The 14680-nt window shown below is 41.8% G+C and overlaps 1 protein-coding gene across 2 annotated transcripts in view; it reads right to left on the bottom strand.

Moving 5' to 3' along the window:
• eps8l2 (EPS8 signaling adaptor L2) overlaps positions 1–14680 on the bottom strand; it is a 142279-nt gene that overhangs the window by 37312 nt on the left and 90287 nt on the right. For both annotated transcript variants that reach the window (XM_061969527.2, XM_061969526.2), the window contains 4 exons: positions 13807–13886; positions 13567–13676; positions 7770–7840; positions 2874–3000 (listed from right to left, as the gene is read on the bottom strand). In XM_061969527.2, the coding sequence (XP_061825511.1) occupies positions 2874–3000; positions 7770–7840; positions 13567–13676; positions 13807–13886 (388 nt within the window). The remainder of the gene's footprint in view (positions 1–2873; positions 3001–7769; positions 7841–13566; positions 13677–13806; positions 13887–14680) is intronic.

Raw genomic sequence — 14680 nt, forward strand, 5'->3', positions numbered from 1 at the left:
GAAAACTAGCAGCTAAAGAACAGTAAATAATCGTCGTCATCAGTTGTGTAAGAACAAACTAGAAAGCCAGACCGAGGGAGGCCAGAGCAAAGACTAAATAGCCCTCTGATTAGTGCCCGGGCAACAGGTGCGCGTCCCGAACACTAACCAGAGGCAGGTGAATGTAATCGGTCGACATGGCAACTGAAAACAAACAAAACCAAGAGGTGCTGAAAACACAAGTGACTAGAAAACATAAACAAACTATGATCCGGGCAGCGGATCATAACATTATGAAGCGTAAAATACGACAGCGGAGACCCCCGGACTGTTGAACGACTGAAGCTCTACATAAAACAAGAATGGGAAAGGATTCCACTTTCAAAGCTTCAACAATTAGTTTCCTCAGTTCCAAATCGTTTATTGAGTGTTGTTAAAAGGAAAGGCCATGTAACACAGTGGTGAACATGCCCTTTCCCAACTACTTTGGCACGTGTTGCAGCCATGAAATTCTAAGTTAATTATTATTTGCAAAAAAAAAATAAAGTTTATGAGTTTGAACATCAAATATGTTGTCTTTGTAGCACATTCAACTGAATATGGGTTGAAAAGGATTTGCAAATCATTGTATTCCATTTATATTTACATCTAACACAATTTCCCAACTCATAAAGTATTCATCCTCTGCTCAAAAGACCTAACCTTGATCCTGACCTCATGGTAAACTACCGACCGGTGTCCCACCTTCCCTTTATTTCGAAAATCCTCGAAAAAATTGTCGCACAGCAGCTAAATGAACACTTAGTGTCTAACAATCTCTGTGAACCTTTTCAATCCGGTTTCAGGGCAAATCACTCTACGGAGACAGCCCTCGCAAAAATGACTAATGATCTACTGCTAACGATGGATTCTGATGCGTCATCTATGTTGCTGCTTCTTGATCTTAGCGCTGCTTTCTATACCGTCGATCATAATATTTTATTAGAGCGTATCAAAACACGTATTGGTATGTCAGACTTAGCCTTGTCGTGGTTTAACTCTTATCTTACTGACAGGATGCAGTGCGTCTCCCATAATAATGTGACCTCGGACTATGTTAAGGTAACGTGCGGAGTCCCTCAGGGTTCGGTTCTTGGCCCTGCACTCTTTAGTATTTACATGCTGCCGCTAGGCGACATCATACGCAAATACGGTGTTAGCTTTCATTGTTATGCTGATGACACCCAACTCTACATGCCCCTAAAGCTGACCAACACGCCGGATTGTAGTCAGCTGGAGGCGTGTCTTAATGAAATTAAACAATGGATGTCCGCTAACTTCTTGCAACTCAACGCCAAGAAAACGGAAATGCTGATTATCGGTCCTGCTAAACACCGACATTTATTTAATAATACCACCTTAACATTTGACAACCAAACAATTACACAAGGCGAATCAGTAAAGAATCTGGGTATTATCTTCCACCCAACTCTCTCCTTTGAGTCACACATTAAGAGTGTTACTAAAACGGCCTTCTTTCATCTCCGTAATATCGCTAAAATTCGTTCTATTTTATCCACTAGCGACACTGAGATCATTATTCATGCGTTCGTTACGTCTCGTCTCGACTACTGTAACGTATTATTTTCGGGTCTCCCTATGTCTAGCATTAAAAAATTACAGTTGGTACAAAATGCGGCTGCTAGACTTTTGACAAGAACAAGAAAGTTTGATCATATTACGCCTATACTGTATATACCTTTATATACATATATACATATATATATATACCTATACTGGCTCACCTGCATTGGCTTCCTGTGCACTTAAGATGTGACTTTAAGGTTTTACTACTTACGTATAAAATACTACACGGTCTAGCTCCGTCCTATCTTGTCGATTGCATTGTACCATATGTCCCGGCAAGAAATCTGCGTTCAAAGAACTCCGGCTTATTAGTGATTCCCAGAGCCCAAAAAAAAGTCTGCGGGCTATAGAGCGTTTTCTATTCGGGCTCCAGTACTATGGAATGCCCTCCCGGTAACAATTAGAGATGCTACCTCAGTAGAAGCATTTAAGTCCCATCTTAAAACTCATTTGTATACTCTAGCCTTTAAATAGCCCCCCTGTTAGACCAGTTGATCTGCCGTTTCTTTTCTTTTCTCCTCTGCTCCCCTCTTCCTTGAGGGGGGAGGCACAGGTCCGGTGGCCATGGATGAAGTGCTGGCTGTCCAGAGTCGGGACCCGGGGTGGACCGCTTGCCTGTGCATCGGCTGGGAACATCTCTGCGCTGCTGACCCGTCTCCGCTCGGGATGGTGTCCTGCTGGCCCCACTATGGACTGGACTCTTACTATTATGTTGGATCCACTATGGACTGGACTCTCACAATATTATGTCAGACCCACTCGACATCCATTGCTTTCGGTCTCCCCTAGAGGGGGGGGGGTTACCCACATATGCGGTCCTCTCCAAGGTTTCTCATAGTCATTCACATCGACGTCCCACTGGGGTGAGTTTTTCCTTGCCCGTATGTGGGCTTTGTACCGAGGATGTCGTTGTGGCTTGTGCAGCCCTTTGAGACACTTGTGATTTAGGGCTATATAAATAAAGATTGATTGATTGATTGATAAAGTGCATGGTTGCGTTTTTAATGTTATGTCTTCCACAACGCAAACAACCATCTCAATTCATATTCCCACTATGAAACAAATAAGTAATAATAATAATAATAATAATAATACCCCTGCAATGAAATCAGAGTGTTTGCAGTATGACTTAAGAAAAGCCATAGGGGTGTTTACGGTCACACGCATGCATCAGTGGACACAAAGAGACACAAACATGGCGGCGTGAACAATACCAGACATATTGTCACTTTGTTGTTGCCACCACAGAAGAAGAAAGGGAGACAGACCTGCTGGTCCTTTCTTCTTATTCTTCTTACTCTTGTTGCGCTGGTTGAGCTGGGAAAAGGCTTCGTTGGCCTTTTGAACCCGCGCCACAAAAATCTCAATGTCGTCCAGTGCAGAGTTGAGGATTTGCTGAAGGACAAGAAGAAGAAGAAGAAGATGACGTGACAGAGGAACTTATTAGTCTGAATCAGCCCTTGGTTGTGGCCCCATTTTAGTTTTTAATATTACTTAGCTACTATTATAATATACCATAATAAGTAAACAAATACACTGCAAAAAGTGAAATCTAAGTAAGATGAAATATGTCAAATAAGGGTGATATTTGCTTATTTTCTGTCTGATAAGATAATTCTTCTCACTAAGCAGATTTTATGTTAGAGTGTTTTACTTGTTTTAAGTGTTTTGGTCCTAAATGATCTCAGTAAGATATTACAGCTTGTTGCTGAGATTTGATGACCTATATTGAGTAAAACATGCTTGAAACTAGAATGTCAAGTGTTGCAAAGCTGTGTCATCAACACTCACAAGTGTAAAACTACTTTTTTAAAGTAATCATTTCTTATTTCAAGCATGAAAGAAAAAAAAATCACGACTTTGACACAATTGTGTCTCATAATTAAAAGATTTTTGAGTGCCTTGTGTAATGTTCTATATTCTCAATGGAACATTTAAAGTTTTGATGTTGTTTACTGCCATCATATTGCAATCTACACATATCTCTTATGTATGACTGCAAATCTACTGGTCACACTTATCATTACACCATGTACCAAATAAATTTGTTTCGAGGTCAGTAAGCACAACCAGAATTAAAGCCGCAAGCAGCGATGGACGGGACCGACTTTGACGGCACATAAAATCCAAACCGGAGCAGTAATTAAAACTCTTTGGTCAACTTTTAATCAGAAGGGGTCAATCTCTCTCCTGTGCTAGTTTGAAGCCGACACGACAAACGCGTTCAGAGGAGATAATGTTTGAAAAAAGGTGACCGTTTTTTACAAAACTTTTGTTTTGAAGGGGGAATTGCAAACTTCCTGTTGATTTTTGCTGGGGGTTGTCAATATATGAAATGTAGGTCTAAGTGAGACCTACATAGAGGTTTTTGTTTCATGTCTCTAAGACATTCCTACTGGAAGTTACAGGCAGAGTTTTCTTCCTAGGAGAAGTTTAAGTTAAAGTTAAAGTCCCAACGATTGTCGCACACACACTAGGTGTGGTGAAATGTGTCCTCTGCATTTGACCCATCCCCTTGTTCACCCCCTGGGAGGTGAGGGGAGCAGTGGGCAGCAGCGGTGCCGCGCCCGGGAATCATTTTTGGTGATTTAACCCCCAATTCCAACCCTAGATGCTGAGTGCCAAGCAGGGAGGTAATGAGTCCCATTTTTATAGTCTTTGGTATTACTCGGCCGGGGTTTGAACTCACAACCTACCGATCTCAGGGCGGACACTCTACTGAGTAGTAGTTGTGTCTGTGTTTTCTTCCTAGGGGGCGCTAGAGTGCAATTTTGAGTTTTGGTTTTGGGTTTTTTATTAGATCTCAACTTTTGCCAGTCCTGATGTGAGTGTCCAGTTTGGTGAGTTTTGAAGCATGTTAAAAGGGTCAAATTACAGCTCAAAGAGGCAAAAGTGACTGTTTTTAGTAAACTTTTGTTTTGAAGGGGGAATTGCCAACTTCCTGTTGATTTTTGCTGAAAAATGTTAATGTATGAAATCTAGGTCTAAGTCAGACCTACATAGATGTTTTTGTTTCATGTCTCTACGACATTTCTACCGGAAGTTATAAGCAGTTTTGTCTGTGTTTTTTCCTAGGGGGCGCTCGAGCGCAATTTTGAGTTTTGGGGTTTGGTTTTTTGATTTAGATGGCAATTTTCGCCAGTCCTGATGTGTGTGTCAAATATGGTGAGTTTTGAAGCATGTTAAAAGGGTCAAATTACAGCTCAAAGAGGCAAAAGTGACTGTTTTTAGTAAACTTTTGTTTTGAAGGGGGATTGCCATCTTCCTGTTGATTTTTGCTGAAAAATGTTACATTTATGAAATCTAGGTCTGAGTCAGACCTACATAGAGGTTTTTGTTTCATGTCTCTACGACATTCCTACCGGAAGTTACAAGCAGTTTTGTCTGTGTTTTTTCCTAGGGGGCGCTAGAGCGCAATTTTGAGTTTTGGGGTTTGGTTTTTTGATTTAGATGGCAATTTTTGCCAGTCCTGATGTGTGTGTCAAATATGTTTTGAAGTATGTTAAGGGGGTCAAATTACAGCTCAAAGAGGCGGCGGAATAATAATAATAAAACGCACAAAATACAATAGGGTCCTCTGTCCCAAAGGGACATTGCGGTCCCTAATAATGGCGTACATTAGGTGCACCGGGTTGTAAGGCGCACTGTCGAGTTTTGAGAAAATTAAAGGATTTTAAGTGCGCCTTATAGTCTGAAAAATACAGTAATCATAATAATACACCGTTATTATATTAGGTATAATTACATTATTTGTGCATCTGCTTGGGGTTGAAGGGGGACTTCACTTTTTGGGAATTGTGCCTAAAGGTTAGTAGGTTTCCAATTAAATGTCCATTGCAAACTGCAAAAACTGAAATCTAAATAAGATTAAATATGTCAAATAAGGGTGATATTTGCTTATTTTCTGTCTGATAAGATAATTCTTCTCACTCAGCAGATTTTATGTTAGAGTGTTTTACTTGTTTTAAGTGTTTTGGTCCTAAATGATCTCAGTAAGATATTACAGCTTGTTGCTGAGATTTGATGACCTATATTGAGTAAAACATGCTTGAAACTAGAATATCAACTGTTGTGTCATCAACACTCACAAGTATAAAACTACTTTTTTAAAGTAAAAATGTCTTATTTCATGCATGTAAAAAAAAAACATGACTTTTCCACAATTGTGTCTCATAATTAAAACAGATGACAGCCAAATGGACTTTGCTGTTTAATTTTCAATGAAACAATAGAAAATAGGTACCGTATTTTTCGGGGTTTAAGTCGCTCCAGAGTATAAGTCGCACTTGCCGAAAATGCATAATAAAGAAGGAAAAAAACATATATAAGTTGCACTGGAGCCCGGCCAAACTATGAAAAAAACTGTGACTTATAGTCCGAAAAATACGGTACTCATATAGTAGTACAGTTGGCACAGTACAGTAAACTGACAGTTAATATTCAAACATTTAACATTTCTAACAATTTTGAACAGAAATAGTTCATGCACATTCAGATAAATTCTTCAAAATTACAATTAAAAACATTTTGGCCGGGGGCCGGGCTGTATATATGCGCACTAATTGACTGAAAGAGCACGCACTTGACGCGATGATGTCATGTTATCCATGGAAAAATGCATTTTTAGACCATATGATTTGCCTGAGCGGCTAGGAGACCCCGAGAGTAACAAGCGCTTGCCTTGTTGCCTTTCCATTAAGAACAATAAATTAGTTTTTAGTATAAGTTTGCTGGTTTCAAGAAATGTAATGCCGAGCGCATATCATTATGTCAAGATAATGGCACTAGCATTTACTTCATTTAAGAATATTTTTCAACATATTGAGCAAAAAGGTCTCTTTTTTTTTTTCTACCAAGAAAAGTGCACTTGTTATTAGTGAGAATATACTTATTTTAAGCTATTTTTGGGTTCATTGAGGTTAGCTCATTTTACTTGTTTTGGAAAGTCTTGACCAGCCAAATTTTCGTGTTCAATTGGCAGATACTTTTGCTTAGTTCAAGTAAAATACCCCTCATTTTTGTATTTTTAGGGACTGAGTCCCTTTGGAACAGAGGACCCTATTGAATTTCTAGCGTTTTATTATTATACCGCCGCCTCTTTGAGCTGTAATTTGACCCCTTTAACATGCTTCAAAACTCACCAAATTGGACACACACATCAGGACTGGCAAAAATTGCGATCTAATCAAAAAACCAAACCCCAAACTCAAAATTGCGCTTTAGAGCCCCCTAGGAAGAAAACACAGACAAAACTGCCTGTAACTCCCAGTAGGAATGTCGTAGAGACATGAAACGAAAACCTCTATGTAGGTCTCACTTAGACCCACTACAGTCTTTAGGGCTTTGATAGCTAGTCTACTCACAGATATAAGTAAGAACTTTACGCTACTTTATATTAGAAATGGCAACAGCGGAAGATGAATGCCACAAAAGAAGGTAAAGAAAAAGACGGACTACAATTACGGACACGCGCACACATCAGGACTTATGCAGATCCCATTTACACATCAGCAAGTACCAGAAGGTAAGAAAAGTTGGTTTTCGATAATAATGCAAAACAAAACGCCAGGTAATATGTCTGCTAATGGGTGCCATTTTGTGGTCCTTATACACACACCATAATAATACTCGTATGTTTAATGCGCCGACAATCCATCAAGCGGTGCGGCTTCATAGCTTACCGAAGTCGTACTAAAAACATTTTGACAGATTTTTGAGCGCCTTGTGTAATGTTCTATATTCTCAATGGAACATTTAAAGTTTTGATGTTGTTTACTGCCACCATATTGCAATCTACACATATCTCTTGTGTATGACTGCCATCTACTGGTCACACTTATCATTACACCATGTACCAAATACATTTGTTTCGAGGTCAGTAAGCACAACCAGAATAATGGCGTACATTAGGTGCACCGGGTTGTAAGGCGCACTGTCGAGTTTTGAGAAAATTAAAGGATTTTAAGTGCGCCTTATAGTCTGAAAAATACAGTAATCATAATAATACACCGTTATTATATTAGGTATTATTACATTATTTGTGCATCTGCTTGGGGTTGAAGGGGAACTTCACTTTTTTGGGAATTGTGCCTAAAGGTTAGTAGGTTTCCAATTAAATGTCCATTGCATGTATTTACACACGTGATTACGGAAGGAATACTCACCACATCCTTCTCAATGCGCTGGGCCAACCTTTCATGTGATTCTGGGTCATTTTGTGCAGAGACTCGTCTTTCTGCACCCAAATATACACACAAATTAGACATTATGAAAGATTTCAATTGAATACATGTATTTTTGTGCACAGGAGGTAAGTCTGTGCACAACTGATATCAATGTCTATACACTCCATCCATCCATTTTCTACTGCTTGTCCCTCTCGGGGTCGTGGGGGGGCTGGAGCTTATGCCTATCCATTCGGGCGGGAGGCGGGGTACACCCTGGACAAGTCGCCACCTCATCGCAGGGCCAACACAGATAGACAGACAACATTCACACTCACATTCACACACTAGGGCCAATTTAGTGTTGCCAATCAACTTATCCCCAGGTGCATGTTTTTGGAGGTGGGAGGATGCCGGAGTACCCGGAGGGAACCCACGCGGTCATGGGACGGCCAGAACCCTTTGCAGCACTAACTCTTCCGGGACGCTACAAGCTGTGTGTGTGGGGGCGGGGGGGTGTATTTTGTAGCGTCCCGGAAGACTTAGTGCTGCAAAGGGTTCTGGGTATTTGTTCTGTTGTGTTTATGTTGTGTTACGGTGCGGATGTTCTCCCAAAATGTGTTTGTCATTCTTGTTTGGTGTGGGTTCACAGTGTGGCGTATATTTCTAACAATGTTAAAGTTGCTTATACGGCCACCCTCAGTATAAACTGTATCGCTGTTCATCAAGTATGCGTTGCGTTCGCGTCGGTGTGCTTGCAGAAGTCGCTCATATCTTGTGACTGGGCCGGCACGTTGTTAAAAGGGATGAAAAGCGGACGTGACAACAGCTCATAGAGGACGTTAAAAGCAGTGCCTGTAAGACACGCCCCCCAAGACTGTGGAATACGAGATATAATGACTGATGAACACCTTCGTTCGATAATGAAGGTTGCCTCAGCTCAAAGCCTGAGCCCCGACATTAATGAACTAGCATCCAAGAAAAGATGGCAGGTATCTGGCTTGGGCACATGAGATTAGATCAGTGTGTTGCAAACTGAGCAGTTTAAAGTCCAGAATGGTTGTTTTATTCATTGTTATTTTATTTTCAAATGTATTATCCTGTGGAAAAAGTTAATGTTGATATTTACCTCAGAAGGCTGCAAATAGAACATTTTTATTTAAATTGTATTTGATATGCCATTGATATTTTTTAATTATTATTATTATTATTATTTGAAACTCGATTTTGCATGTCACTATAAAGTTATATAAGCCTTGCTTGTTCAATATTCAATGCAAAACTTGTTTGGGTCCCTATTAAAAGGTTCATTTGTTCAACCTTGGCCCGCGGCTTTTTCAGTTTTACATTTTGGCCCACTTTGTATTTGAGTTTGACACCCCTGGTGTAGATGAACTAGACGGACATCATACAATAACATTCAATCATGTGGTGCATTCAGAGCAGAAAACATTACCCAATATAAACAACATGTTAGTATCTTTTCTGTTCAGAACCACTTAGACCAGGGGCCGGCAACCCAACATGTTGAAAGAGCCATATTGGACCAATACTACAAAAACACAATTCTTCTGGAGCTGCAACAAATTTAAAGCCTTGTATAAGTCTTATAATAAAGGACACACAGGATGTAAGTGTTTATATTATCAATATTAGTCTACTATCAAAATGGCTGTTTCGCAGGCTGACGCAAATATTTATTGACAGAAATGTTGAAATGTAATATTTATTCTACACATTTTTGTAACATTGGAAAACATTAGTAAAACAGAGGCTTCTCAGAGGGTGAGATATCTCCTGAAAATTACTGGCTTAGAATGGCCAAAGGTATAGATGTGTGTGTCCAAGTTAAAGGAAAGAGCAGCCTGTCTTCTTCTAATGGATCTATTTCAATCTTTGGCAAGCTGGGTAACGTTTGCTGTGGTCTGGAACAACACGGCACACAAACAACTATGAGAAATGCAGCCAATATTACATACAGGTAATGTGTCATGAGACATGCAAATTTGAATTAAATACACAGAGGACATAAGTAAAGGAAATTAAATGAGCTCAAATATACCTACAAACGAGGCATAATGATGCAATATGTACATACAGCTAGCCTAAATAGCATGTTAGCATCGATTAGCTTTCGGTCATGCATTGACCAAATATGCCTGATAAGCACTCTAGCAATTCAATAAAATCAACAAAGTTCACCCGCACAGCTTAAAACGTTTGGTGGACAAAATGAGACAAAGAAGGAGTGGCATGAAACCCGTCTCACTGTGGCAGCGTCGGAGAAAGTCGTACATGTAAACAAACTACGGTGCGTTCAAGGACCGCCAAAATTAGTAGGACACAACAGAGCTTGCCAAATTAAGTCATCAGTGAAGCATGTTTAATACAAACAGTGGGATTTCTAACAACTAGGAAGGTTTGTGTCATGTTTGTTCTCCTACAAAAAATATATTAAAACAAAAAAATGTATATTTTTCCATTTTCACAAATCTCTGAAAGATGTCCAGGGAGCCACAAGGGCGGCGCTAAAGAGCCGCATGCGGCTTTAGAGCCGCGGGTTGCTGACCCCTGACTTAGACAATAAAAATTCAGAGTAGTTCAATTCAAATTAGATTAGTGTGTGTTGTAAACAGTGTTGGGACTAACACTGTACTGTTACTGTAACGTCGTTAGTTTCGGCGGTAACTCGTAGTCTACCGCGTTATTTTTTATATTCAGTAACTCATGATGCGTTACTGCGTTATTTTATGTTATTTTTTGTGTAGTATCAGCTAGAAACAGAAGATCTGAGTGTGTTTTATTGGAGCGCTGCGGTGTCGTCCTTCTGAATCTCTTGTGTAAAAGGGAAGAGGCGCGCTCTGTGTGTGTGTCTGGGTGTGGGTGTGGGAAGGGAGAGGAGGGAGGGGTGGGGGGGGGGCGTGTCTGTGTTTACTGACAACGGAGCCGCAGTCGAGTTTCTTAACATGGAGATATTCTCACTTCTTTTCTTTTGTCGAGCACAAAGAAAATAACATTTTTAGATCCCGTCTACTGCCCAAACAGCAATTTAAATCTGCTGAAACAGCTACAAAAGCAACATGCTACGACGAAGCTAGTAAAGAGAGACACACTCCACCTCCACCGCCAACAGCGGCTGGATTTTAACGGAGGCACTGCTAGCCAGGACATCATTGATAGAGCCATTGCATCGTATGTGCTAGAAGACATGCAGGCTATTTCTACAGTGGCAGTGAGCAACTAAGTGAGCACATAAACATGGAAAGCAAGCTAAAGAAAATACTCCAAACTCTGCCTCTGCTCATCATTCAGCACTGAAGGTACACACACTCTGTCAATTATCTTATATACTCTTTCATTCTAGACTTCTAGAGTATTTGATTATCACATCACTAAATGTATAGACTATAAAGTTCACAAACATAAAGAGGGATGCTAGTGGGCCAGGCCAATCTTTCCTTTTCTCTAAACTAAAACTGGGGAAATGCGTAGAGTATTCTGGGCTTCAGTACAGTGTTGATCTCATGAAGACATGATTTTATTTCAGAATTCCTTGAGAGAAAAAAAAGCCTGGTTAGGCTTTGTCTATGTCATGTGTGCCTTCCTTGGGTGAAGCCAGGTATACAGCTATGTTGTTATTATGCTGTTTGTTACTTATGCATGTTATGTTGCAGCTATTTAAAATAGTTTTGTCAATTTGTTCTGGCCTGAAATAAATTGGCCCTTTGAAACACCATCCGCCGCCTCAGGAAGGGGAAGCAGTGCACTATCAACACCGTGTATGGTGGGGATGGTGTTCTGCTGACCTCGACTGCGGATGTTGTAGATCGGTGGAGGGAATACTTCAAAGACCTCCTCAATCCCACCAACACGTCTTCCTATGAGGAAGCAGTGCCTGGGGAATCTGTGGTGGGCTCTCCTATTTCTGGGGCTGAGGTTGCTGAGGTAGTTAAAAAGCTCCTCGGTGGCAAGGCCCCGGGGGTAGATTAGACCCGCCCGGAGTTCCTTAAGGCTCTGGATGCTGTGGGGCTGTCTTGGTTGACAAGACTCTGCAGCATCGCATGGACATCGGGGGCGGTACCTCTGGATTGGCAGACCGGGGTGGTGGTTCCTCTCTTTAAGAAGGGGAACCGAAGGATGTGTTCTAACTATCATGGGATCACAATCCTCAGCCTTCCCGGTAAGGTCTATTCAGGTGTACTGGAGAGGAGGCTACGCCGGATAGTCGAACCTCGGATTCAGGAGGAACAGTGTGGTTTTCGCCCTGGTCGTGGAACTGTGGACCGGCTCTATACTCTCGGCAGGGTCCTTGAGGGTCCATGGGAGTTTGCCCAACCAGTCACATGTGTTTTGTGGACTTGGAGAAGGCATTCGACCGTGTCACTCGGGAAGTCCTGTGGGGAGTGCTCAGAGAGTATGGGGTATCGGACTGTCTGATTGTGGCGGTTCGCTCCCTGTATGATCAGTGCCAGAGCTTGGTCCGCATTGCCGGCAGTAAGTCGGACCCGTTTCCAGTGAGGGTTGGACTCCGCCAAGGCTGCCCTTTGTCACCGATTCTGTTCATAACTTTTATTGACAGAATTTCTAGGCGCAGTCAAGGCGTTGAGGGGATCTGGTTTGGTGGCTACATGATTAGGTCTCTGCTTTTTGCAGTTGATGTGGTCCTCATGGCTTCATCTGGCCGGGATCTTCAGCTCTCACTGGATCGGTTCGCATCTGAGTGTGAAGCGCCTGGGATGAGAATCAATACTTCCAAGTCCGAGTCCATGGTTCTCGCCCGTAAAAGGGTGGAGTGCCATCTCCGGGTTGGGGAGGAGACCCTGCCCCAAGTGGAGGAGTTCAAGTACCTCGGAGTCTTGTTCACAAGTGAGGGAAGAGTGGATCGTGAGATCGACAGGCGGATCGGTGCGGCGTCTTCAGTAATGCGGACGCTGTATCGATCCGTTGTGGTGAAGAAGGAGCTGAGCCGGAAGGCAAAGCTCTCAATTTACCAGTCGATCTACGTTCCCATCCTCACCTATAGTCATGAGCTTTGGGTTATGACCGAAAGGACAAGATCACGGGTACAAGCGGCCGGAATGACTTTCCTCCGCCGGGTGGCGGGGCTCTCTCTTAGAGATAGGGTGAGAAGCTCTGTCATCCGGGGGGAGCTCAAAGTAAAGCCGCTGCTCCTCCACATCGAGAGGAGCCAGATGAGGTGGTTCGGGCATCTGGTCAGGATGCCACCCGAACGCCTCCCTAGGGAGGTGTTTAGGGTACGTCCGAACCGGTAGGAGGCCACGGGGAAGACCCAGGACACGTTGGGAAGACTATGTCTCCCGGCTGGCCTGGGAACGCCTCGGGATTCCCCGGGAATAGCTGGACCAAGTGGCTGGGGAGAGTGAAGTCTGGGCTTCCCTGCTTAGGCTGCTGCCCCCGCGACCCGACCTCGGATAAGCGGAAGAAGATGGATGGATGGATGGATGAAACATATCTTTGTCTTTGTGTGTTGTATGTAGACCACATTGCTTAGCAGAGTTCAGTGATGCAAATGCATGTCAAGTTGATCAACAGATTGTATTATTCTCCAGTGCAATAACAGTACTGAAATGAAAGCTAAAAGGGCATTAATGGGAACTTAAAAACAAAAAAGAAGAGACTAAATAGTTACTTTTCACAGTAACGCATTACTTTTTGGTGTAAGTAACTGAGTTAGTTACTGAGTTAGTAACCAATATACAAACAGAAGGTATTCATACTTTTTATAGTGTATTTTTGTCCAATTTTATACCGTTATAAAATCATCCTTTAGCCTCACCTTGTGGGTTTGGGGCAGCGACGCGTCCCTTTGCAAGAGGCGGGGGCCCCTTTCGGGGCGCCTTTGGGAGGATGGTCTCCCTGTGATGCTTCATCTTCTCCTGGTTGATTCTGAAGGAGGAAGAAATCATTGACACCTTCTAATACCTGAATATTTTTGCTCAGTGTGTGTGTGTGTGTGTGTGTGTGTGTGTGTGTGTGTGTGTGTGTGTAGGTGTGTGTGTGTGCTGGCGCCTCTCACTTGAGTGTGTGCAGCCTCATTTTCTTGCCATGTTTGTTGTCTCCGAGGGCACTGTCGATATCAGCGTGCACCAAGTCAGCCTAGGTCACAGAGAGACACGGCGGATTCAAATATTACTGTCATAATAATCCCAAATTATTTTGTGTGAGTGACAGGAAGAAAAGCTCTCACTTAATTGGGTAGAAAGTAGAGATGTCCGATAATGGCTTTTTTGCCGATATCCGATATTCCGATATAGTCCGACTCTTTATTACCGATTCCGATATCAACCGATACCGATATATACAGTCGTGGAATTAACACATTATTATGCCTCATTTTGTTGTGATGCCCCGCTGGATGCATTAAACAATGTAACAAGGTTTCCCAAAATAAATCAACTCAAGTTATGGAAAAAAAGGCAGGGTACACCCTGGACAAGTCCCCACCTCCTCGCAGGGCCAACACAGATAGACAGACATTATTTTCTTATTATTATAATCAAATGACAGCAGTCATTTCCATGAGGTTATTTTCTAATATAAGTGTTTAGGCTTACTTACAATGACAATAACAACAAATATTGTTTTTCATGAACTGTGTACTTGTATTGTTTGTCTGGGTGGAGGTCCTGCTTTGGAAATAATTTGTACCCCTTTCAGACATTGCACTTAGTTCCCATTAAAACATTCACATGTTGCACAATGAGATGTAAGCAGGGGATCATGTGTACATTGCTGCAACTTCCCGTTTGTAAAAAATATATTTTTATTAGTATTTATTTAATATACTAACAGCATTTCATGAAAAATATTTAACAATTAAGATTCCTAATAAATGATACTATAATAAGCACACATTTAATTGGTAAATCATAGTGTAACGACCTGGAATT

Source organism: Nerophis lumbriciformis, linkage group LG10, assembly GCF_033978685.3.
Source record: "Nerophis lumbriciformis linkage group LG10, RoL_Nlum_v2.1, whole genome shotgun sequence".
NCBI classification, from domain to species: Eukaryota; Metazoa; Chordata; class Actinopteri; order Syngnathiformes; family Syngnathidae; genus Nerophis; species Nerophis lumbriciformis.